The sequence below is a fragment of the Cucumis melo genome, chromosome 8 (genome assembly GCF_025177605.1).
Source record: "Cucumis melo cultivar AY chromosome 8, USDA_Cmelo_AY_1.0, whole genome shotgun sequence".
Taxonomy (NCBI): domain Eukaryota; kingdom Viridiplantae; phylum Streptophyta; class Magnoliopsida; order Cucurbitales; family Cucurbitaceae; genus Cucumis; species Cucumis melo.
The window spans coordinates 33,012,498-33,032,714 of NC_066864.1; the positions used below are offsets into that span (position 1 = coordinate 33,012,498).

Here is a 20,217-nt window from a genome sequence, read left to right on the forward strand (position 1 = left end):
ATTGTGCACAACTGTATTAAAAGGAAACTGGGGCCCACGGAGTTTAATCAACCTCCCATTAATTCAGCAGCTGTAAATCTAAGTAGAGAGAAAAAATGGTAAATCCCCTTTAATTACTATCATGCAGAATTATGAAATTTCCTCAAAAGTAATTAAAGACAACAGCTCTCCCTCCAGCAACGGCAATTTCCTAATTTGGCCTCCACAGATCCTTCTCTTTCAGTTTATGGTTTATCACAAGGTGACAGAGCTCTCCAAGTACATGCTCCGAAAATTCTGAAGCATTATTCTCGGAAGCATACATCTTTCAATAATTTGTGGCCTGCCTTATTGAAATCTGAGTTGAATGGAGGTTGTGACATCTAATTACCATTTTCAGCCCCCACTCCGAAGCACTTCAAAGCACTCTATTTCAGCAAACAATCTTGACCTCTTGGAGGTTTGCAGCTCCAAAATACAGACTTCTAATTGCCTTTCCAGGTCAGTAAACTCAGGCTCTCCTATCAAGCATTTCAAATACTTAAAACTCCCCATTTTTAACTCTAACGTTAATTTGTTGCAAGGCTCCTCTTGTCCTGCCGCCATTGACAAACCGACCTCCAAGACCTTGGAGTCTCCATTTAATGTCAACAGTGAAGAGTCCTTGGGGTTTCCATATGGTTTTGATCTCAAGATTAAAGAAGAAATTGAAGGGGTTGACCTCTCTTCTCTATTTGATGAAGCCAGAGTTGTTTCCATCAAAGTTCCCTCGGAAATCCCTTAGTCAGGGCAATGATTGTGGCATCATTTTAGTTTAATGAAAGTTTGATAAGCCTTCCTCCCTCTCATCCAGCCTAATGAAAATAATTTCTTGGAACACCAGGGGTTTAAATGACATCACAAAAAGAGCAGCCTTGAAGAAATTCATAAAAAATCACAACCCAGATATTGTCTTGATACAAGAATAAGAAATGGAAGTCATCAATTCTGTCCATATAAAATCATTATGGAGTTCTAGAGACAGCGGCTGGGAATTCGTGGAATCAGTAGGTGCCTCCAGTGTGGGACAGCAGTTTCATTTCAGTTATTGAGGTGATTAAAAGGAGATTTTCCTTATCAATAAAATGCCTCTCCTTAAGTAATCAGATTTTCTGGATTAGTAATGTTTATGGACCCTGCGGGTATAGAGAAAGAAAACTGATTTGGCCTGAACTGTCAGCCCTTGCTTCATGCTCAGCTTAGGCATGGTGTTTGGGTGGAGATTTTAACATTACAAGATGGGCTCATGAAAAATCTCCTCTCGGAAGAAACACAAGAAGCATGCATCATTTTAATAAATTCATTGCAGCAGTTAACCTCACGGAATAACCTTTACAAAATGGGAGGTTCACTTGGTCACGGAATAACCTTTACAAAATGGGAGGTTCACTTGGTCAAGGGGAATAACATTTTAATAGTTCCCCTTCCAGATCATTGCTTGATAGGTTCTTTATAAACAAAGATTGGGATGACGTGGTGTGCCCTGGAGTTCCATGGAGCTTATTTCTATGCTTTCCATTTGATTCTCACTGTAGTATTTTGTTGTATTGAGAAGGCTCAGCCTTTGTACTGTCTTACATTGTGCGTCTGCCCTATTTCTTTACCAGTTTTTGGTGACTTTTTAACTTTTTAGTTTTGCTGTAATAGGCTGGATCTCGATCTCAATGTGATAGACTGGATTTCATTCTCATTGCTGTAATAGGCTAGTCTTATTTGGGATATGATATTTTGGTGCTAAAGAGGTGTTAACCTAGTTGAGATGTCCGGGTGCACCTTCTGATCCTCTAGTTTTTCTTTCGCTTGTCTAGACTTCTTTATTACGCTTTTGTATAATTCCCTTGTACATTGAGTTCTTATTATTTTTTCTAAAAAGAGACAAACTTCTTTATTAACGATAAGATCTCAAAGTACAAGAGGTTCTGATTTTAGTAAGGTTGTCCAGATATTATTGAAAGAAGTATGTTTTCTGATGTAATGTTTTACTATTTTCGGAGCTTTAGAATATTTACCACCTTTGGAAGAGTTAAAAATGTTGGAGCTGCAAGGTTCTTGGAGAATACCAGAACAAAAAGGATATTCTTGGTGGGGCCGGAGCAGGATGAAGAGGGAGTTGCAGTGGCAGTGGGCAGTTCAGAAGTTGGCTGCTGAATTGGGTAGGTCAAAGGCTTTAATTAATGAGGAGGGACGATCATAATTACTCGTGGAAGTAATTAAGGAGGCTTTTGCAATTTTTCTCTCTCCTGATGGGTCATTAGCAACTGTAATAATAGGGTTTAATTTAACTTCAGTGGGCCTCGTAACTTTTTGGATACGGTTGTGCTGCAAGGGATTGGTGACTGGCACAAACTGTTCAGATGCCTGCCCATTTGAAATTTCAGCCAGCTGTGCAACGGATTATTTCATCTTCACCGGCACCGGTGAGCTGACCAGAAAAGTCTTCTGAAGATTGAACGAATCCCTAGCCCTGGGAAGAACAGCAAAAACTGACTTTGGGACATTAATGACCGGGGGAAAAGAGGATAAGACAAAACCTTCGTAACCTGTTAATTGAATTGCTGAAATTCCCTTGCAAACTGGGGGCTATACTTAAATTAGGTGGATTTAAAAACTCAAAATCACCATAGAGCAAAAAGATGCTACCCCTTTATGATCAGAGATTTCAATTGTTGAAGGAACAAAGCCACAAACATTTTTTTGACCAGGATCCGAGCTTCACTGTAATTTGTGAGATTTAAGGTTTTTCTATGGCAATGTCAATTAAGCCTCCAAAGCAGTCTCCTATAGCTTCAAAGGTGCTTCTTTGCCAGAAATCTAAAGGAAGATTCTTTATTTTAATCCAACCCCCAAAACCTTTGATCACAAGTGGCCTACAATGTCGAGCTGAATCTCATTTTTCAAATTTAATGTGAAATTTGCCCCGAGCCTACCATTTCTTTTCCTCTCCAATGAAGTCCATGGATGGAGTTTTGTCAAAACTGATGAGGGCATTATCGTCGTAGAGGGGGTTTATTACAATTTTTGTTTGGGAAAGCATTTCCAGCTGTTTGCAAATCATCCTCCAATCATCTGAAGCAAAAAATTTTGTAATAATCCAAAGGTCATCAAAGTCAACCTTGACCACTTCGTGATTCTTGATTAGCCACTGCTTGTGTTTAGGGGGAGAAAGACAAACAGGAACTTGATGAGTTCTAATTGGATTGTTACGGAGACTGGGGTCCTTATTCCTGGATCTTGTTGCTGGAAAGGTAGTGCTACTAGACTTGACCACATCTACATAAGTGACCGTTCACGGGAAACTGCGGAAAGGACTTTGGGGGATTACCTAAAAACCAGCAGATGTAATTAACCTTTTCTACAAATTTAATCAGCATATTACAAAAGGACCACCATCCTTGCAAATTTTCACCAGAACGAACTTTATTGTTGGAATGTCCTCCTGAATACGGCCAGTAGTCACAACTGAGGATTCATCCGAAATTTGCTTGGAACTTAGAGACTTTTAGCCGGCCTCTGTCGATGTATGTGTGCTTTTTAAAGAAACAGTCAGCTGGAAAATTGAGGAGTTCGACAATGGCTTCCTGGAACCATCGAATTTGGTCATTGGAAAGGGATGGAATCTTTTGGGCTTCCATGTCTTCAATGATGCAGCAATTATTTTCCTTCCAAATACAGTGGTGAGAGTGGTTGATCTTGCAACTAAGGGCCCGTTTGATAACGTTCCTGTTTCTCGTTTCCTGTTTCTGTTTCTAATTTTTAAGAAACGAATTTGTTTGATAAAGTTTCCTGTTTCTTGTTCTCAAAATAATAAGGAACGTTTCTATTTTATCTAAGAATTTGTGGGAACAAAAAAAACAAGTTTCTCTCGTTTCGTTCCCATCTTTATTTCTTTTTGTTTCTCTTTTCCTCTTCCACTCGTCTTCTCCATTCTCTCCGGCTAGGCATCTCCCTTCTCCGTTTTGTCTTCTCTCCGGCTAGGTTTTCTCTTCGGTTTTGTCTTCTCTCCGGCTAGCTGTTCTCTTCGGTTTTGTCTTCTCTCGTCTAAGAAAAACGACTACAGATTTCTCTAAAAACCGCAACTTTTTGTGCTGGCGAATGCCCTTTACTCCTGCAGGCTTCGGCGTTTAGCAGTATCTATTGGGGTAAATCTTCTGGTATTCTGGGTTGGTTCTTCATTTTAAGTTCTTTAATTATTTTGCTTCCCGCCTTTCAAATTGTGTTTTATTGCCGTTATGGTAGCTAGTAAAGAATAGAGGATCATGATTCTTGGGCTATGTTCTTTAATTTCTGTATGTTTGTTCCTTCTTTATCTATTGGGGATGTTTTTAATGTTTACGAATTCGAGTATTATTGTTTTCAATTCTCTCCTGACATTGTCTTGTTTGATAAAATATTTGCTTATTAATATGCATGGTAGGTGTTTGATATAATGCCGCTTTGAATTGTTTTGCTTTCTGTCTTTGGCTTTCTTTTCAAGTTCAAACTCTTAGCATACTTTCTATCATACCTTTTTGAGAGTTGGGATGAGTTTAGGTATTTGATTTTTTTGTGGGCTTTTCCAAATCCTTGCCCATTGATCTTCGTTTCACTACAAGATGCTAGAGTCCTGCAATTGGATAATCTTCTCCTGTTGTTAGTTATTTTATGGGAAAATTAATGTTTGGACTGCAGATTGCAAGAAATGCTGTCTTTATGGTTTTTCTAAATTTAGTGAACTCGAATGAAACAATTTCTCTTCTCATGCTGAACATGATATATCAAATTCCCATTTCTGATGCTGATTTAGTACAAAAGTTCGAATGCTGTTGAATTAGATTTACCCGAGTTACATGTATTGGTTGCATAGAGATTTAATACTCAGTAAAACTTCAGTCCTGTCTTTGCCCACCAACTGAGATTTGAATTCAATTAGTCATGATTGAAACCAATAGCATACATCCAGCTGCTCTGTTTTCACCTTGGTTTGTTCAGTTCAAAGGAAAATTTTGGTGAAAACAGAAGTTGTTGAAAATGGATAGATCCTCCTGGTATGCTTAACAAGCCAGTATGGAATATGAATGCATCTACTAACTTCATTCTCTGTATAAAATATGAATGTTTAACATATGATATTTAACAGTACAGCTTCCAATTTCATCCAAAGACTTTTCTCTATCACTCCCATTTTTCCATCAACATCGTAATTAAATTGAAGGGAACCTAAAAGTCAAGAAGTTGGGAAGTCTCTTTGTAGTGTTGATATTTGGTCCACATGTATGGTTTTTGTTTTTTAGAAAACTGAAAAACATTACTTATTTGTGATGTATGTAAACATAGTGTTATTGTACAATGATTCCATGGAAATGTTAGAGAAGAGAACTGAATATAGAATTTGATTTCGAGACAAGAATGTTCAGTCTTCTTGACCAATATATCTAATTTGTTACTAATAGAACTTAAGTTATGATTTCTGCCATGACTTAATAATTTCATCATGAATGTTCATGAAACAGTATTTACAAAAATATATAAAAATCTATTAACTTGTCAATCTCAAAGCTTAATTACATAAATATATGTTGTTTAAACTATATATTAATTCTATTATGTTTTCTTTTGCTTTTGCAATTAGCCATGTTTGAACTGAACTGATATATGTTGTTTAAACTATAAACATTCTGTTTGTTTATTTTAATTTTGCCACTAATTTTTGGATTTGTCATTATGTAGAAAGGATGTCACAAAAATCAACTGAACAACTTTGTGTCGATGACGTTGTTGAGATTGATGAATTAAAAGGTGAGGGACCATGGTCAAATAAAAGTGAAACTTTGTTTGTAGACTTAATGGATGAAGAGGTTGCAAAAGGCAATCGACCAACTACAACATTTACAAAGACTAGTTGGAATTATATGAGAAGCCAACTAATTGCTAGTGCAGGATATAATTATTCTCACGATCAATTGAAAAATAAGTTTAACAAATTAAGACAAATGTACAAAGACTTCAAAAAGATATTGAGTGATATGACAGGAAATGGTTGGGATCCATTATTAGGTACCATCAATCTTGAAGAGGAGCAATGGAATGAGCTTTTTAAGGTATAATAGTTGCAGTTTTTTTCAATTGCTAATCATCTTTAGGCGAATAAGAGAGCTAAACAGTTTTCATTTTCTATAGGTGAATAAGAGAGCTAAAAAGTTTAGAAAAAGTGGTTGCCCACATTATGAAAAGCTCGTAAGGATTTTTGGAGATACTACTGCAACAGGTGTAAATGCTTGCCCATCAACAAGACTTATTTCAGATTCTGAAGATGAAAATGAAAATGATGTTGCAAGCAACACAAACGTTGGTGTTGAAGAGAATAATAAAGGAAAAAGCAAAAAACGATTTCGAAGAAAGAAAGACGAATTTGGCAGTTTCTTCTCATCATTCTTAGATGTATATGCGGAGAATGCAAAGAGAAAGAATGACATCCTTGAGAAAAGATCTTTTGGTTGTACATCTAGTCAAGTTGATGAGAGTCAAACATCAAACAAAAAAGATGATCTCCATGAAGAGTTGATGGAATGTTTAGACATTTTAAATACAATGGAGGATGTTGATGGAGAGGCTTATTCCAAAATACTGAAACTCTTGCACGGAGATCTTGCTTGGAGAAAGCTATTTTTGCGCATGCCCGATTCAAGGAAGAGAGATTTCATAAATAGTCTTTAGATGTCACTTAGGGATGTTTTAGGATTATGTCATTTACTTTTTAATATTAGACTTAAACATGGATTTTGTATGTTTGACTTTGAATTGATATGGACTTCAATTGACTTTATGGTTTGTGTTGTTTTTTAACATGGCTACGTTTGATGTATTGAGATGGATTATGTCATAAATAGTCTTTGATTTGTACATTTTTTGTGTTTGATTTAGGGATATACTAGTGAATTGATATGGACTTGATTCAAGATAATCATTCTGATGACGGTTTTGATTCTGACGACGATGATGATGGTATTTGCATCCTTTTTACTTTATTCTACATGAGCTTCAACAGGATACAATATTCAAAACAACCATGTAGAACCTCTGCACTGAGAGGACATGATTATGTGATTGAGTTGTTAAATGGAAACGATAGTAGATGTTTTGATTGTTTTAGAATGAAAAGAATTACATTCATAAGGTTTTGTGAAGATTTAAAATCAAAGACAAATCTGAAATCATCTAGGTATCTTACCGTTCAAGAAAAAGTTGCTATATTCTTATTAATCATATCACATAATGAAAGCAATCGTATAGCAGCAGAAAGATTTCAACATTCGGGTCATACTATTTCTCTAGCTTTTAACAAGGTTTTGAGGAAAGTTTGCAAGCTTGGTGGAGAAATTATTCGTCCACCCAATATGGACACTGTAGCAACGGAGATCGTATCAAATTCAAAATATTACCCTTTCTTTAAGGTAATGCCTTAACGTTTTGATTTATTTTCAGAAATATAATGTTTAGAAATATATTTATGTTTTTTTATTATCCTTTAGGATTGTATTGGTGCTATTGATGGCACTCATGTTGCTGCAAGCATTCCCCAAAATGAACAAATACCGTTTCGTGGAAGAAAAACTAACACAACATGGAATATAATGTGTGTTTGTTCATTTGATATGTTATTCACGTATGTCATGTCTGGTTGGGAAGGATCGGCCAATGATTCTCGTATACTCCAAGAATGTATCAAGAATCCCGAGAATAAATTTCCTATGCCTAAGAGAGGTAAGTAATTATGTGTTTTTCAAAACTTTAATTCCATATTTGAGTTTATGATAATTTTTTATTTGCTTTATTACATGCAGATCAATACTATCTTGTCGACTCAGGATATTCAAATATGCCAGGATTTTTAGCACCATTTCGAGGTCAAAGATATCATTTACGAGATTTTAGAGAAAGGAGACATCGCCCTCGAGGTAGAGAAGAAGTGTTTAATTATCGACATTCTTCACTGCGAAATGTCATCGAACGTTGTTTTGGTGTGCTGAAGGCTCGATTTCCTATTCTTAAGCAAATGCCTCCGTACCCGATCAAGACACAAAAATATATACCGATAGCATGTTGCACAGTTCACAATTATATTAGATTGAATGATCGTGAAGATGATCTTTTCAATGACTTTAGCAATGAATTAATGATCGTTGAAGATACACATAATTTTTCGGCCAATTTGCAGAGGGATATAATTGAATTAGATGTGAGTCGACAGCATTTACGAGAAATGGCCCGAGCGAGAGATGATATTGCAAATCAAATTTGGGCAACATTTGAAGGATAGATACAATTTTATGTTTATGTTATTTCTTTTATTTGTGCACTAGGACTTTTTGTATTAAATGATATAAAGTACTTTTGATAATTTTCATTTTTATGTTTAATGCAGGACATAAATTTTAACTTAATGTTTAATTGAATTACATGTGAATAAAATAAAAATAAATCTTGAAGATGAGCAATCAAACAAAACTATTAAACAATAAATAATAAAAACAGGAAACAAGAAACAGTTACCAAACACATTTTCTGTTTCTGTTTCTTTTTTTAAAGAAACAAGAAACAGAAACAGTTATCAAACATATTCCTGTTTCTTGTTCTAAAGAAAGAAGAAACAGGGAACAAGAAACAGAAAACAGGAAACAGGAAACAGGGAACAGAAATGTTACCAAACGGGCCCTAAAAACCTCCATTCTGAGAAAGTTGGTGGTGGCCAGAGGGGGTTGGCTACCAGAGGGGAGAGGGGAGAGGAGAGAGGAGAGAGGGGAGAGGGGAGAGGGGAGAGAACCTTACCTTTTTTCATTGAGCTTTTATCATTAATAAAGAAGTTTGTCTCCATTTCAAAAAAAACTAGCATGTAACCTTCTGCATGTTAGTAAACTTTGTCGAGATTATAATTTTCATGTTATCTTTTTTTATTCTCATTGTATTTTTTGCATTAGGAATCGAGACATCAAATTGGGCATGTTAGGATGCTTGACGGTCTCCACTACTTTGATCAAGATGTTTTTAGTAGTAAAATAAGTCAAGGTCTTAGTAGTATTAGTTCTCCTTTCGATCATCAAACAAATCATGTTTCAGCATCCTAGATTAGGACATCCCAACTTTCATTATCTTAAACATTTGTTTCCAAATTTGTTAAAAAATATAGATTGTCTTCTCTTCAATGTGAAAGTTACATTTTTTGCAAAAAGTCATCAATCAATCTGTTTTCTCAAACCATAAAAAGCTTCCAAACTGTTTTACCTCATTCATGGTGATGTTTGGAGTCCTAAAATTTTGACTCATAGTGGAAAAAAGTGATATGTTACCTTTATTGATGATCACACACGTCTACCTTGGATCTACTTAATGATAAATAAATCTGAGGTGAAAGATCTTTCTAAAAAGTTTTATAATATGAATTTCTTTTATGTTTTACAGTCTTTTGATGTTTAGGAAGTTTATTTGTTCTTCTTATAATATTCATTTTCTTTTGAAACTCTTCTTATAATATTCATTTTCTTTTGAAACTCAAGGTCAAGTTTTGTTTGGGAGGGAGAGAATGATGTAATAAGATTAGAGTGAACTAGGGTATCTTGGTTAAATCCTTAATTGATTAGGATTAGAATTGATTTTCATTAGGACTTAGTTTACTTAGTTTATTAGGATTATGATTAGTTTTTTTAATTAATTAGGATTATGATTCGTTTACTTTTCAATTCTCTACCAGGAGACGAATAATATTTTGTACTGCTAACTTTTGATTCATAATAAAGACTTTGAAAAAATTTGAGTGGAATCTGTTAGAATTAGTAGGGTTTTGCCCTTAGAGTATTTTTGGAAAGGATAATAGAATAATATGGAAGATTTTATTTCCTATATCTTTTCCTTTCTTACTCCTGTTGTACTTTATTTATTCTCTCCCTATGTACCTATTGTATTCATTCATAAGAAAAATAATAAAAACTAAAGTATCGTGGTTTTTCTCCCGATTCTCGGGTTTCCATGTAAGCCTCGTGTTAGTGTTAATTGCTTTCAATATGGTATCAGAGCAAAGTAATAACGAAACCCTAGAAACTAACCTAAGAGAAACCCAGATCGAAACTGAACTCATTACCGCCGCCGTCATCGAGATCTCCGCCGCCGCTATGGAGAAATTGCTCCAAAACCTACAGAAACCGCCAATCTACCCAACGAGAGTAGTCTAGCAGCCCTACACGCCGTCATCTAACCGGAAAGTGCCTCACGTGCCGCTACTATACGGTGCGTGGACCCACGCACCGACGCCATTTCATCTCACCGCCTAGCCTATTCCTCTCTACGCGTCGTCGGATATCCAACCGTCATACCCTTTTGATCATCCGCATTCCCACACGCCGCCTATGCCCTCCGGACAGCAACCGTCAATTGTAAATCTGTCAAATCTGTACCGTAAGCATCCACTGTATGTTGACCCTTTACAACAACCGTTGTTTTCTGTTAACGGGATTGATCAACCCCAGAACAGATCGAACATTGAAGCAGGCAAGTCTTCGACGCATTCCGAACCAACCGAGTTGCCGATATATTCCAAGAACCCGGTAACTTCGTTCCCTAATTCACCGTCAAATTATATAAATGGCTCTTTGGATTCATCTACAGGAAAATTTCCAGGTGAAAAATTAAATTGGCAAAATTATTTCACTTGGTCCCAATCAGTAAAGATGTTCCTTAAAGGTCGCCACCAGTTCAACTTCTTAACTGGAGAGACTATACGTCCTCCACCGGGTGACGCCTTGAAACGACTCTGGAAAGGGAAAGACTCACTTGTTCGATCCATGTTGATTAGTAGTATGGAACCTCAGATCGGCAAGTCTCTACTATATGCAGCCACAGCAAAAGATTTGTGAGATATAACTCAGATCCTTACTCGAAACGACAGAATGCCTCTCGATTGTATATACTGCAAAAACAGGTTCATAATTGCAAACAAGGGACCCTGGACGTGACTACCTATTTTAAGAAGCTTTCTCTTCTCTGGCAAGAGATGGATTTGTGCAAAGAGAGTTTGGGACACACCAAATGACGGTACACAATATGCTAAACTTGAAAAGGCTGACCATATTTATGACTTCCTTGCAGGACTTAATCCCAAATTTGATATTGTTTGTGGTCGTATACTCGGACAAAGACCTCTTCCCTCCCTAATGGAAGTGTGTTTTGAAGTCCGCGTTGAAAAGGATCGCACTAATGTTATAGGTGTACTGACTACCCCTACCATTGACTCTGCTGCCTTTGGCGCCTGGTCCTTGAATCATGATAGTGGCAAGAATAATGGGAAAACTATCAGTGTGTGTGAGCACTATAAGAAACAATGGCACACCAAGGATCAGTGTTGGAATCTCCACGGTCATCCCCCAGGAGGTAAGAAACGGTCCTCCAACAAGAAACAGAACTCAGGACGTGCCTACATTAGTGAGACTACCCCTACTAGCACTTCTCAATCAACTGGTCCTACTGCAAACCAGACAGAGACTCCAACTTTGGGTGTCATTGCTCAGTCGGGTATGCCTCAGTCCATTGGGCTTATTAGCATTGATGGAAAGAATCCCTGGATTTTAGACTCGGGGCTACAGATCACTTGATTGATTCTTCGGAACACTTTATTTCTTATGCCCCGTGCGCCGATAATGAAAAAATCTGGATAGCTGACGGCTCTCTAGCCCCGATCGCTGGCAAAGGACAAATAGTTCCCTTTGACAATTTTGCTCTCCAGAATGTTTTGCATGTCCCTAAACTGTCTTACAATTTGTTATCTATAAGCAAGATCACTCGTGAGTTGCATTGTAAAGATATCTTCTTACCTGAATCTGTTCATTTTCAGGGCTTGAGCTTGGGGAGGACGATTGGCACTGTTCGGCATAGCAAGAGATTTTACATCCTTGATGATGATACCTCCTGTAGTAGTTTGTCTAGAATTAGTTTACTATCTTCCTACTTTAGCACTTCTGAACAAGATTGTATGTTATGGCATTTTCGACTGGGCCACGCAAACTTTACATATATGCAATATTTATTTCCCCACCTTTTTTCTAAACTTGATGTTTCTTTTCTATCTTGTGATGTGTGTATTCAGGCTAAACAACACCGGGTCTCTTTTCCCACACAACCATATAAACCTACGCAATCGTTTACCCTCATCTATAGTGACGTTTGGTGTCCTTCCAAGATCACCACCTCATCGGAGAAGCGGTGGTTTGTAACTTTCATCGATCACCATACCCATTTTACCTAAATCTACCTTATCACAGATAAATCTGGGGTTTCCTCCATTTTCCAAAACTTCTATCATACTATTGAAACACAATTCCATACAAAAATTGCAATTCTTCGGAGTGATAATGGTCGAGAATTCCAAAACCATAACCTTAGTAAATTTCTAGCCTCCAAGGGGATTGTTCACCAAACCTCGTGCGCCTACACTCCTCAACAAAATGGAGTGGCCGAACGAAAAAACCGTCACCTTCTGAAAGTAGCTCGTTCCCTTATGCTTTCCACTTCCCCTCCATCATACCTGCGGGGAGATGCTATTCTTACAGCCACTCACTTAATCAATAGAATGTCTTCTCGTATTCTCCACCTTCAGACTGCCTTAAACTGTCTTAGGGAATCTTACCCCTCTACTCGTCTTGTTTCTGAGGTTCCTCTTCGTGTGTTTGGGTGTACCGCTTATGTCCATAATTTTGGCTTTAATCAGACTAAATTTACCCCTCGGGCTTAGGCTTGTGTGTTTGTTGGATATCCCCTTCACCAGCGCGGGTATAAATATTTTCACCCGCCGTCCAAGAAATATTTTGTCACTATGGATGTTACTTTCTGTGAGAACCGACCTTGCTTTCCTGTTAGCCATCTTTAAGGGGAGAGTGTGAGTGAAGAGTCTAATAGCACCTTTGAACTTATCGAATCTACTCCTAGTACTGTGTCTGACATTGATCCTCATCCCATAATCCTACCCACAAACCAAGTCCTTGGAAATCGTATTACAGGAGGAATCTCAGAAAAGAAGTTGGGTCCCCTACTAGTCAGCCGCCGACTCCAGTTCAAGACTCCAAACCTCCCCGAGATCAAGGTGTGGAAAACCCTACAGCACCTTGTACTAATAATACGATAAGTGAGCATGACAGGTCTGATGTTGATGTTCTTGAAAATGTAGAAGAAAAAAACCGTGACGATGAGACTGAGGTCAGAACAAAGACTAGTAACAATGAAGATGAACAGGGTTATAGAGCGAAACTTGATGAGTATGATCCCTCTCTTGACATTCCCATTGCTCTGAGAAAAGGTACCAGGTCCTGCACTAAACATCCCATTTGTAACCATGTTTCCTATGATAATCTCTCTCCACAATTTAGAGCTTTTACAGCAAGCCTTGACCCTACCATAATACTGAAAAATATCTACACTGCTCTAGAGTGTCCTGAATGGAAGAATGTTGTTATTGAAGGGATGAAGGCTCTTGAAAAAAATAGAACTTGGGAGATCTGTGCTCTACCCAAGGAACCCAAAATTGTAGGATGCAAATGGGTGTTCTCTCTCAAATACAAGGCAGTGGTACTCTTGATAGACACAAGGCAAGGTTAGTTGCAAAGGGATTTACTCAGACCTATGGTATTGATTATTCAGAAACTTTTTTCCAGTTGCTAAGTTGAATACTGTTAGAGTCCTGCAATCTGTTGCTGTGAACAAAGATTGGCCTCTATACCAGTTGGATGTTAAGAATGTCTTTTTGAATGGAGACCTTGCAGAGGAAGTCTACATGAGCCCCCCGCCAGGATTTGAAGCCCAATTTGGTCAGCAGGTGTGTAAACTCCAGAAATCCCTATATGGTATGAAACAGGCTCCTAGAGCATGGTTGGACAGATTCACTACCTTTGTCAAGTCCCAAGGGTACAGTCAGGGGCACTCTGACCATATTTTATTTACAAAGGTTTCCAAGACTAGGAAGATTGCTGTTCTAATAATTTATGTGGATGACATTGTTTTGACTGGAGATGATCAAACAGAAATAAGTCAACTAAAGCAGAGAATGGGTGATGAATTTGAAATCAAGGATTTGGAAAATCTGAAATATTTCCTTGGAATGGAGGTGGCCAGATCTAAAGAAGGTATCTCCGTGTCTCAGAGAAAATACACCCTTGATTTGCTAACCGAGACAGGTATGTTGGGATGTCATCCTGCTGACACTCCTATTGAATTCAACTGTAAACTAGGAAACTCTGATAATCAAGTTCCAGTTGATAAAGAACAATATCAGCGCCTTGTAGGTAAACTAATCTACTTATCCCATACCCGTCCTGATATTTCCTTTGCGGTGAGTGTTGTCAGCCAGTTTATGCAGGTTCCCTATGAGAAACACATGGAAGCTGTTAACAGAATTCTGAGATACTTGAAAAATACACCTGGTAAAGGGTTGATGTTTAGAAAGACCATTGAGGCAATCTTGTAACTTGGAGAAGTAAGAAGCAAAGTGTTGTGGCCAGGAGCAGCGCTGAGGCCGAATACAGAGCTATGAGTTTGGGTATATGTAAGGAAATTTGGCTCCAAAAAGTCTTGTCAGATCTTCATCAGGAATGTGAGACACCATTAAAGCTTTTTTGTGATAATAAAGCCGCTATTAGTATTGCTAACAACTCAATTCAACATGATAGAACCAAACATGTTGAGATTGATCGACATTTCATCAAAGAAAGACTTGACAGTGGAAGCATATGCATTCCGTACATTCCTTGGAGCCAACAGGTTGCTGATGTTCTCACGAAATGGCTTCTCAAACCACACTTCGACCTTTGTGTTAGCAAGTTGGGACTCATTGATATTTACATCCCAACTTGAGGGGGGTGTTAAAATTAGTAGGGCTTTGCCCTTAGAGTATTTTTGGAAAGGATAATAGAATAATATGGAAGATTTTATTTCCTATATATTTTCCTTTCTTACTCCTATTGTATTCTATTTATTCTATCCATTTATACCTATTGTATTCATTCATAAGAAAAATAATAAAAACTAAAATATCGTGGTTTTTCTCTCAGTTCTAGGGTTTCCACGTAAGCCTCGTGTTGGTGTTAATTGCTTTCCATAGAATCAATTATTTTTGCATGCAGAGGTAAGTTCTCTCTTCCTTTCTCCTCTTTTCTCTCTCCTCCTCCTCCTTCCCTTCAACATCATCGTTAGGCCCTTCTCCTCTCCGGTAGACACTAGTATATGTCGAGATTTATCCAGGCTATCCTCTTCATCTTTCTAAATAAAGTTTGGGCCACCTAGCAATCATTTGTACATAAAAGGGTGGAAGAAAAAAGCTGCAAATTTGACAGTTTATTTTTCTGCATTTGGCATGAAGACGAAGCTTTTCAAATAGAAGACGATGAAGCTACATTATTGTGTCAATATTGATCTTTCAACTTAGGTGGTCCATTGGAAGAAAATATTGTTCTAGAAGCCAAAAGGCTGGAGCGGTTTTATTGGGGCCTTCCCCTTTCAGATTTTGTAATAGTTGGTTGATGATCAAAGATTGTCATCAAGTCGTCGTATCTCTAAATACCTAAGTATTGATGGCAGCAAGTTATTGGGAATATATGTTAAACGGGACGATTCCATTTTATCTAAGATTGTAATCAAGTAAACGAAGGTGTCTTGAACAGTCCCAATGGTAATGGTTGGGACGACTTCATTCTACATGAACAGTTGAGAAACGTTTAAGCAGTAGTCAAAGCTCCGCATGCTTCTTTTCAGGCTTCTCTTAAACAAAAAGAAGACAGTTTGTCGAAGGACTTGGGAACTTGCGACTCAATTGCAGAACCGGTTGGTTTAAATGATGATGAGCTGGCATTTAAATCTTCCCTGCAAGGGGAATGACTAAGCATATATAGAATTGAAGAGAGGAACTACATTCAGAAAAGTAAATTGAATTTGCTGGTTGTAGGGGATAACACTGGTTTTTTCCACCGATTCCTAAACGCGAAAAAGAGGAGGAACTTAATTATGAAGTTGGTTGATGAGCAAGGGGCAGCAACGAAGTCCTTTCAGGACATTGAAAGGCTTACTTTGGGTTTCTTTGATGTTCTTTACAAAAGGATTCCAGGGGACAGATTCATTCCATTTATCACTCACTGGCCTTGCCTCACCCCCAATCAAAATACGCTACTTGTTACCCGATTCTCAGATGAAGAAATCTTCAAGGAAGTAAAGGCTCTCGGAAGAAACAAAGCTCTAGGTCCGGATGGATTTACCACGGATTTCCTTGTTAAGCATTGGCCTAAGCTCATGTGCAGTTTTAAAAATCTGCTTGATAACTTTCACAGTAATAGAAGGTTAAATGCTTGTATCCAAGAAAACTTCATCTGTTTGATACAAAAGAAGGAAGAAGCAGTCCACGTTAAAGATTTCAGACCTATCAGTCTCGCTACCCTAACCTACAAGGTGGTGGCCAAAGTTTTAGCGGAACATTTGAAACTGGTTATGGACTCGATCATAGGTCCACTCCAAAGTGCATTCATTGAAGGAAGGCAAATTCCAGATTTTAATAGCTAATAAGGCAATTGAAGATTATCGGGCTAAAGAGAAAAAGAGCTGGATTCTGAAGATTGACCTTGAAAAAGCCTCTGATAGAGTGGATCCATAGAAATCTACGTCTTTTATCACGAAGAACTCCTAAATATATCTCAAAGAAGAGACAAAAATATGGGTCATTGTTGGGGATTCGTTTGATTTATTTGAAGATGCGGGAATGCTTGAGGTGGCTAGTTTATCTTTGGACGAACCAGAATTAGAAGCTATAGTTTTTACCGATGTTGGTGGTGAGGCTCAAGTTTAGGATTCTCAAAAGAACATTGGAGAAGAACAAAGACATGTTTTTTATTTTATTTGTAGTTTTGTAGTTTTTACCTTTTGGCTTTTGTTGTGCTGAACAAACTACTCTACTAAAACTTCATATGTTTTATGGTTCAACTTGTTATTTTGATGTTTTTAATTGAAATCCTTGTTATGTAATATGTTTATATGTATGACATATATTTTTTTTTTTTTTACGAAAAAATCGATGTGTCCCCAACGTATCATGTCCTACTTTTTTGAAAAATGGCATGTTGCTATGTCGGTGTCGACGTGTCGTCATGTCGCGTGTCGGTATCTATGCTTCCTAGGGTTCATTTGCGACTCAATGGGACAATTCCACTATGTCTAGGTCAATAGTGTTTCAAAGACTGTTAAAAGAGACGAAAATTCTAATTTCTTATCTTTGTTATACTTTCTCTCTTCTAAGAGATAGAGTCAGATGATAGTAAATTCTTGTCAATTGATAAGTCAGGAAGATTTTGAGTTAAGTCCCTTTTGGTTCATCTTTCTCCATCATCCCCGTTGGATAAAGGTACTTTCAAAGCTCTATGGAAATCCAGTAGTCCAAGGAGAGTTAATATATTGATCTGGATTATGGCCTTCGGTCTTCTAAATTGTTCCTTGATTATGCAAAGAAAGATCCCCAATAAGTGTCTTTTGCCCTCGGTGTTCCCATTATGTATAAAGGACAGTGAGGACCTGCTGGTGTAGAGGAATCAAAGGGTTTATAAGTTTTACATTGTATCAAGCTCTTTACTGTATCAAGCTCTTTACTGTATCAAGCTCTTTACTGTATCAAGCTCTTTACTGATGTTTCGAATTTCTGTTGCTTTAGATGGGTCGTTGTTTTTTCATCTATCATCGTTTTTAAGTCATTTTCATATTTTTGTTGCTTGGGTATATCCATTGTTTCAGTTGTAGGCTGCATTTTCCTTACTTCTTTTGCTCTTAGTATAATTCTCTTATACTTTGAACATTAGTCTCGTTTACTTTTATTTATAAAGAGGCTCGTCTCTATTTAAAAAAAAGGCTAAATGAGAATATTTCTCTATGAAACACTTCAATGTGCCTAAAACACCAGGTGAAGTACACGCAAGTAGATAAAAATGAAAATTGCATATCCAAGAAAAATAATGAATACAACCACATACATGTTCTAGTAGAAATCAGTAATGTGACAATTTTGAATCCCATATCTTACCATCATGGTCGAACACAACCTGTACAACATTGAGAATACGTACATGAATATTGCTATTCCGTATATGGTAAAGAGTAATTATGAGAGGCACAAGCTAAACACCAAACCACGTAAAGGGCTGGTTACTGATTAGATATCATCAAAATCAGACTATGAGTACTTAAAGATGGATTACGGATTCTAAGACTTGCCTGCCAAATCATATGAATCATCACTTGCTTATTAGTCTAACTAACATTTAAGGGATGAATACCCATTTGATCCCTACTTTTTGAGTTTAATATCAAATTTGTCTCTAAGTTTTAAAATCTGATGTTTCTCCCATTTATGTTTCTATAATGCTCCAATTTGGAGATCTATAGAGATATGATGTTTTGGTGCTAATGGGGGTGTCAACCTAGTTGAGATGTCCAGGTGCACCATCTCATTCCCCTTGCTTATTGCTCTCTAAGCTTCTTTATTACACACATTGTATAACTCTCTTGTACTTTGAGTTTTTTTCTTAATAAAGAAGTTTGTCTCCGTTTCAAAAAAAATTCTAATTTGTTACCTGATGTTGACTGTTTGTTAGTTTCCTTGATAAAAAGATGCAATGGGCTTTTGTATATGTCTTCTTACAATAATAGTCCATGTTCTAGTTTAATTTTGTTGATGTGAGCAAAAATTATTTAAAAATATTCTTTCTTCATCCCCTGTCACCTCTCATATTTCCCCCTCCCCACCAACGATGCCATCCTCTCTCATTTTTAGCCAAGAAAAGCTAAATAGTTAAAAATAAGAACCAAACGGAAGGATTAATGAAACCCAAAAATTTTACAACAACAAATCAAATAAAAATCAAACCCAAAAGTCAAATCTCAAAGACCAAACAAAGAGTGGTGAATGTTTCGAATAACTAATTGAAAAGGGTGTTGAGGGAAAAAGAAAAGTTACCGCCACATGAGAAGGCATAAACTCCAGAACATCAACAATCTGCAAAGAGAATAATAATAGTGACAAAGCACATTAACCAGTATACCAAACAGAACTTTTACTTGCAGAAAAATCACAGATGCTTTTAGCAAAAAATATATAATAGATATAAGATCTTAGAATATTATTCTCTATCATAAACTAAGTCTATCAAAATTGGCAGGACAACCCGTCTTCTTTTGCTAAGAAACAAAAAGCGATCCAGTAAGACACTGAGAAACACAAGTGCAGTCAAGTGGGTAAAAATTAACGAAACGTTAGGACTTTACTTCGACTCAAAAGTTATTGTTAGAAATAGTGGGTTTGGGCTTTTTTGATGAAATCTCATGGGTAGTTAAGATTTACTTTGCCCTAATTTTTTAATCTTTTAATTAGGCTCGTGTTGCCTATAAATTTTCCCTCTATTGTACCTTTTTTATTATTATAAAATAATAAGAACAAAATATCGTGGTTTTTCTCCCGATACTCAAGTTTCCACGTAAATCTGTGCGTTCTTTGTCTCTACTTTCAATATGGTTTCAAAGCGGAACATTAAACAAACCCTAGACAACATAACTATCGATGAAAATCGAACAAAGGAGACAGCCGCCGGTTTTACCGCCATCGTCGATGCTCGGATCAGTGCTACTATGGACGAATGGTTCTGCCGCCTTCAGACAACGCTGACCAATGCATTCTCATTGATTCTGTCGTCGTCCGTGCCGCCAAACGTCGCCACGCGCCGGTCCATCTTCCTCAGACAGTGCCGACCATCCCATCTGTGCAACCCTCTTCTTCATCCACGGCCTATATTGCTCCCCACGCCCCGATTCATTTACTACCACCTAATTTCGGTTGGCCACCATCGCTTCTACCGTTAAATCTGTATGCCCTGCCACCCACTGACCTTAGTTATCATCCCCCGATGTTAAGAATCCTCAAATTCATTCAACATTTGAGATTGGCGAATCTTCAGTTCATTCCTACCCTACCGTGCAAGCTTCCTCAGGTATAGCTCAACAGCAATAGAAAGAGCTTCGACAACAGATTGCAAAAGTTGAGGCTACCTTAGGGACAACATCCAACACTCCTGTACCAATGTATTCTAAAAGTCTGGTAACCCCGTTCCCCACTTTATCCTCTTTTTATGCAACTAATACAGTGGCACAGTCTACAAGATATCA

General features: G+C 37.4%; 2 protein-coding genes across 2 annotated transcripts in view; one reads left to right on the plus strand and one right to left on the minus strand.

Annotated features, from left to right (window-relative positions):
* LOC103491482 (uncharacterized) overlaps window positions 1-20,217 on the minus strand; it is a 77,387-nt gene that overhangs the window by 45,511 nt on the left and 11,659 nt on the right. The window contains exons 4-5 of the mRNA XM_008451454.3: window positions 19,016-19,054; window positions 18,083-18,101 (exon numbers count right to left, since the gene is read on the minus strand). Coding sequence (XP_008449676.1) covers window positions 18,083-18,101; window positions 19,016-19,054 — 58 coding nt within the window. The remainder of the gene's footprint in view (window positions 1-18,082; window positions 18,102-19,015; window positions 19,055-20,217) is intronic.
* LOC127150457 (L10-interacting MYB domain-containing protein-like) lies at window positions 5,715-6,800 on the plus strand. The gene is made up of 2 exons (XM_051088228.1): window positions 5,715-6,095; window positions 6,175-6,800. The coding sequence occupies exons 1-2, from the start codon at window positions 5,730-5,732 to the stop codon at window positions 6,709-6,711; spliced, it is 903 nt and encodes a 300-aa protein (XP_050944185.1). The 5' UTR covers window positions 5,715-5,729; the 3' UTR covers window positions 6,712-6,800.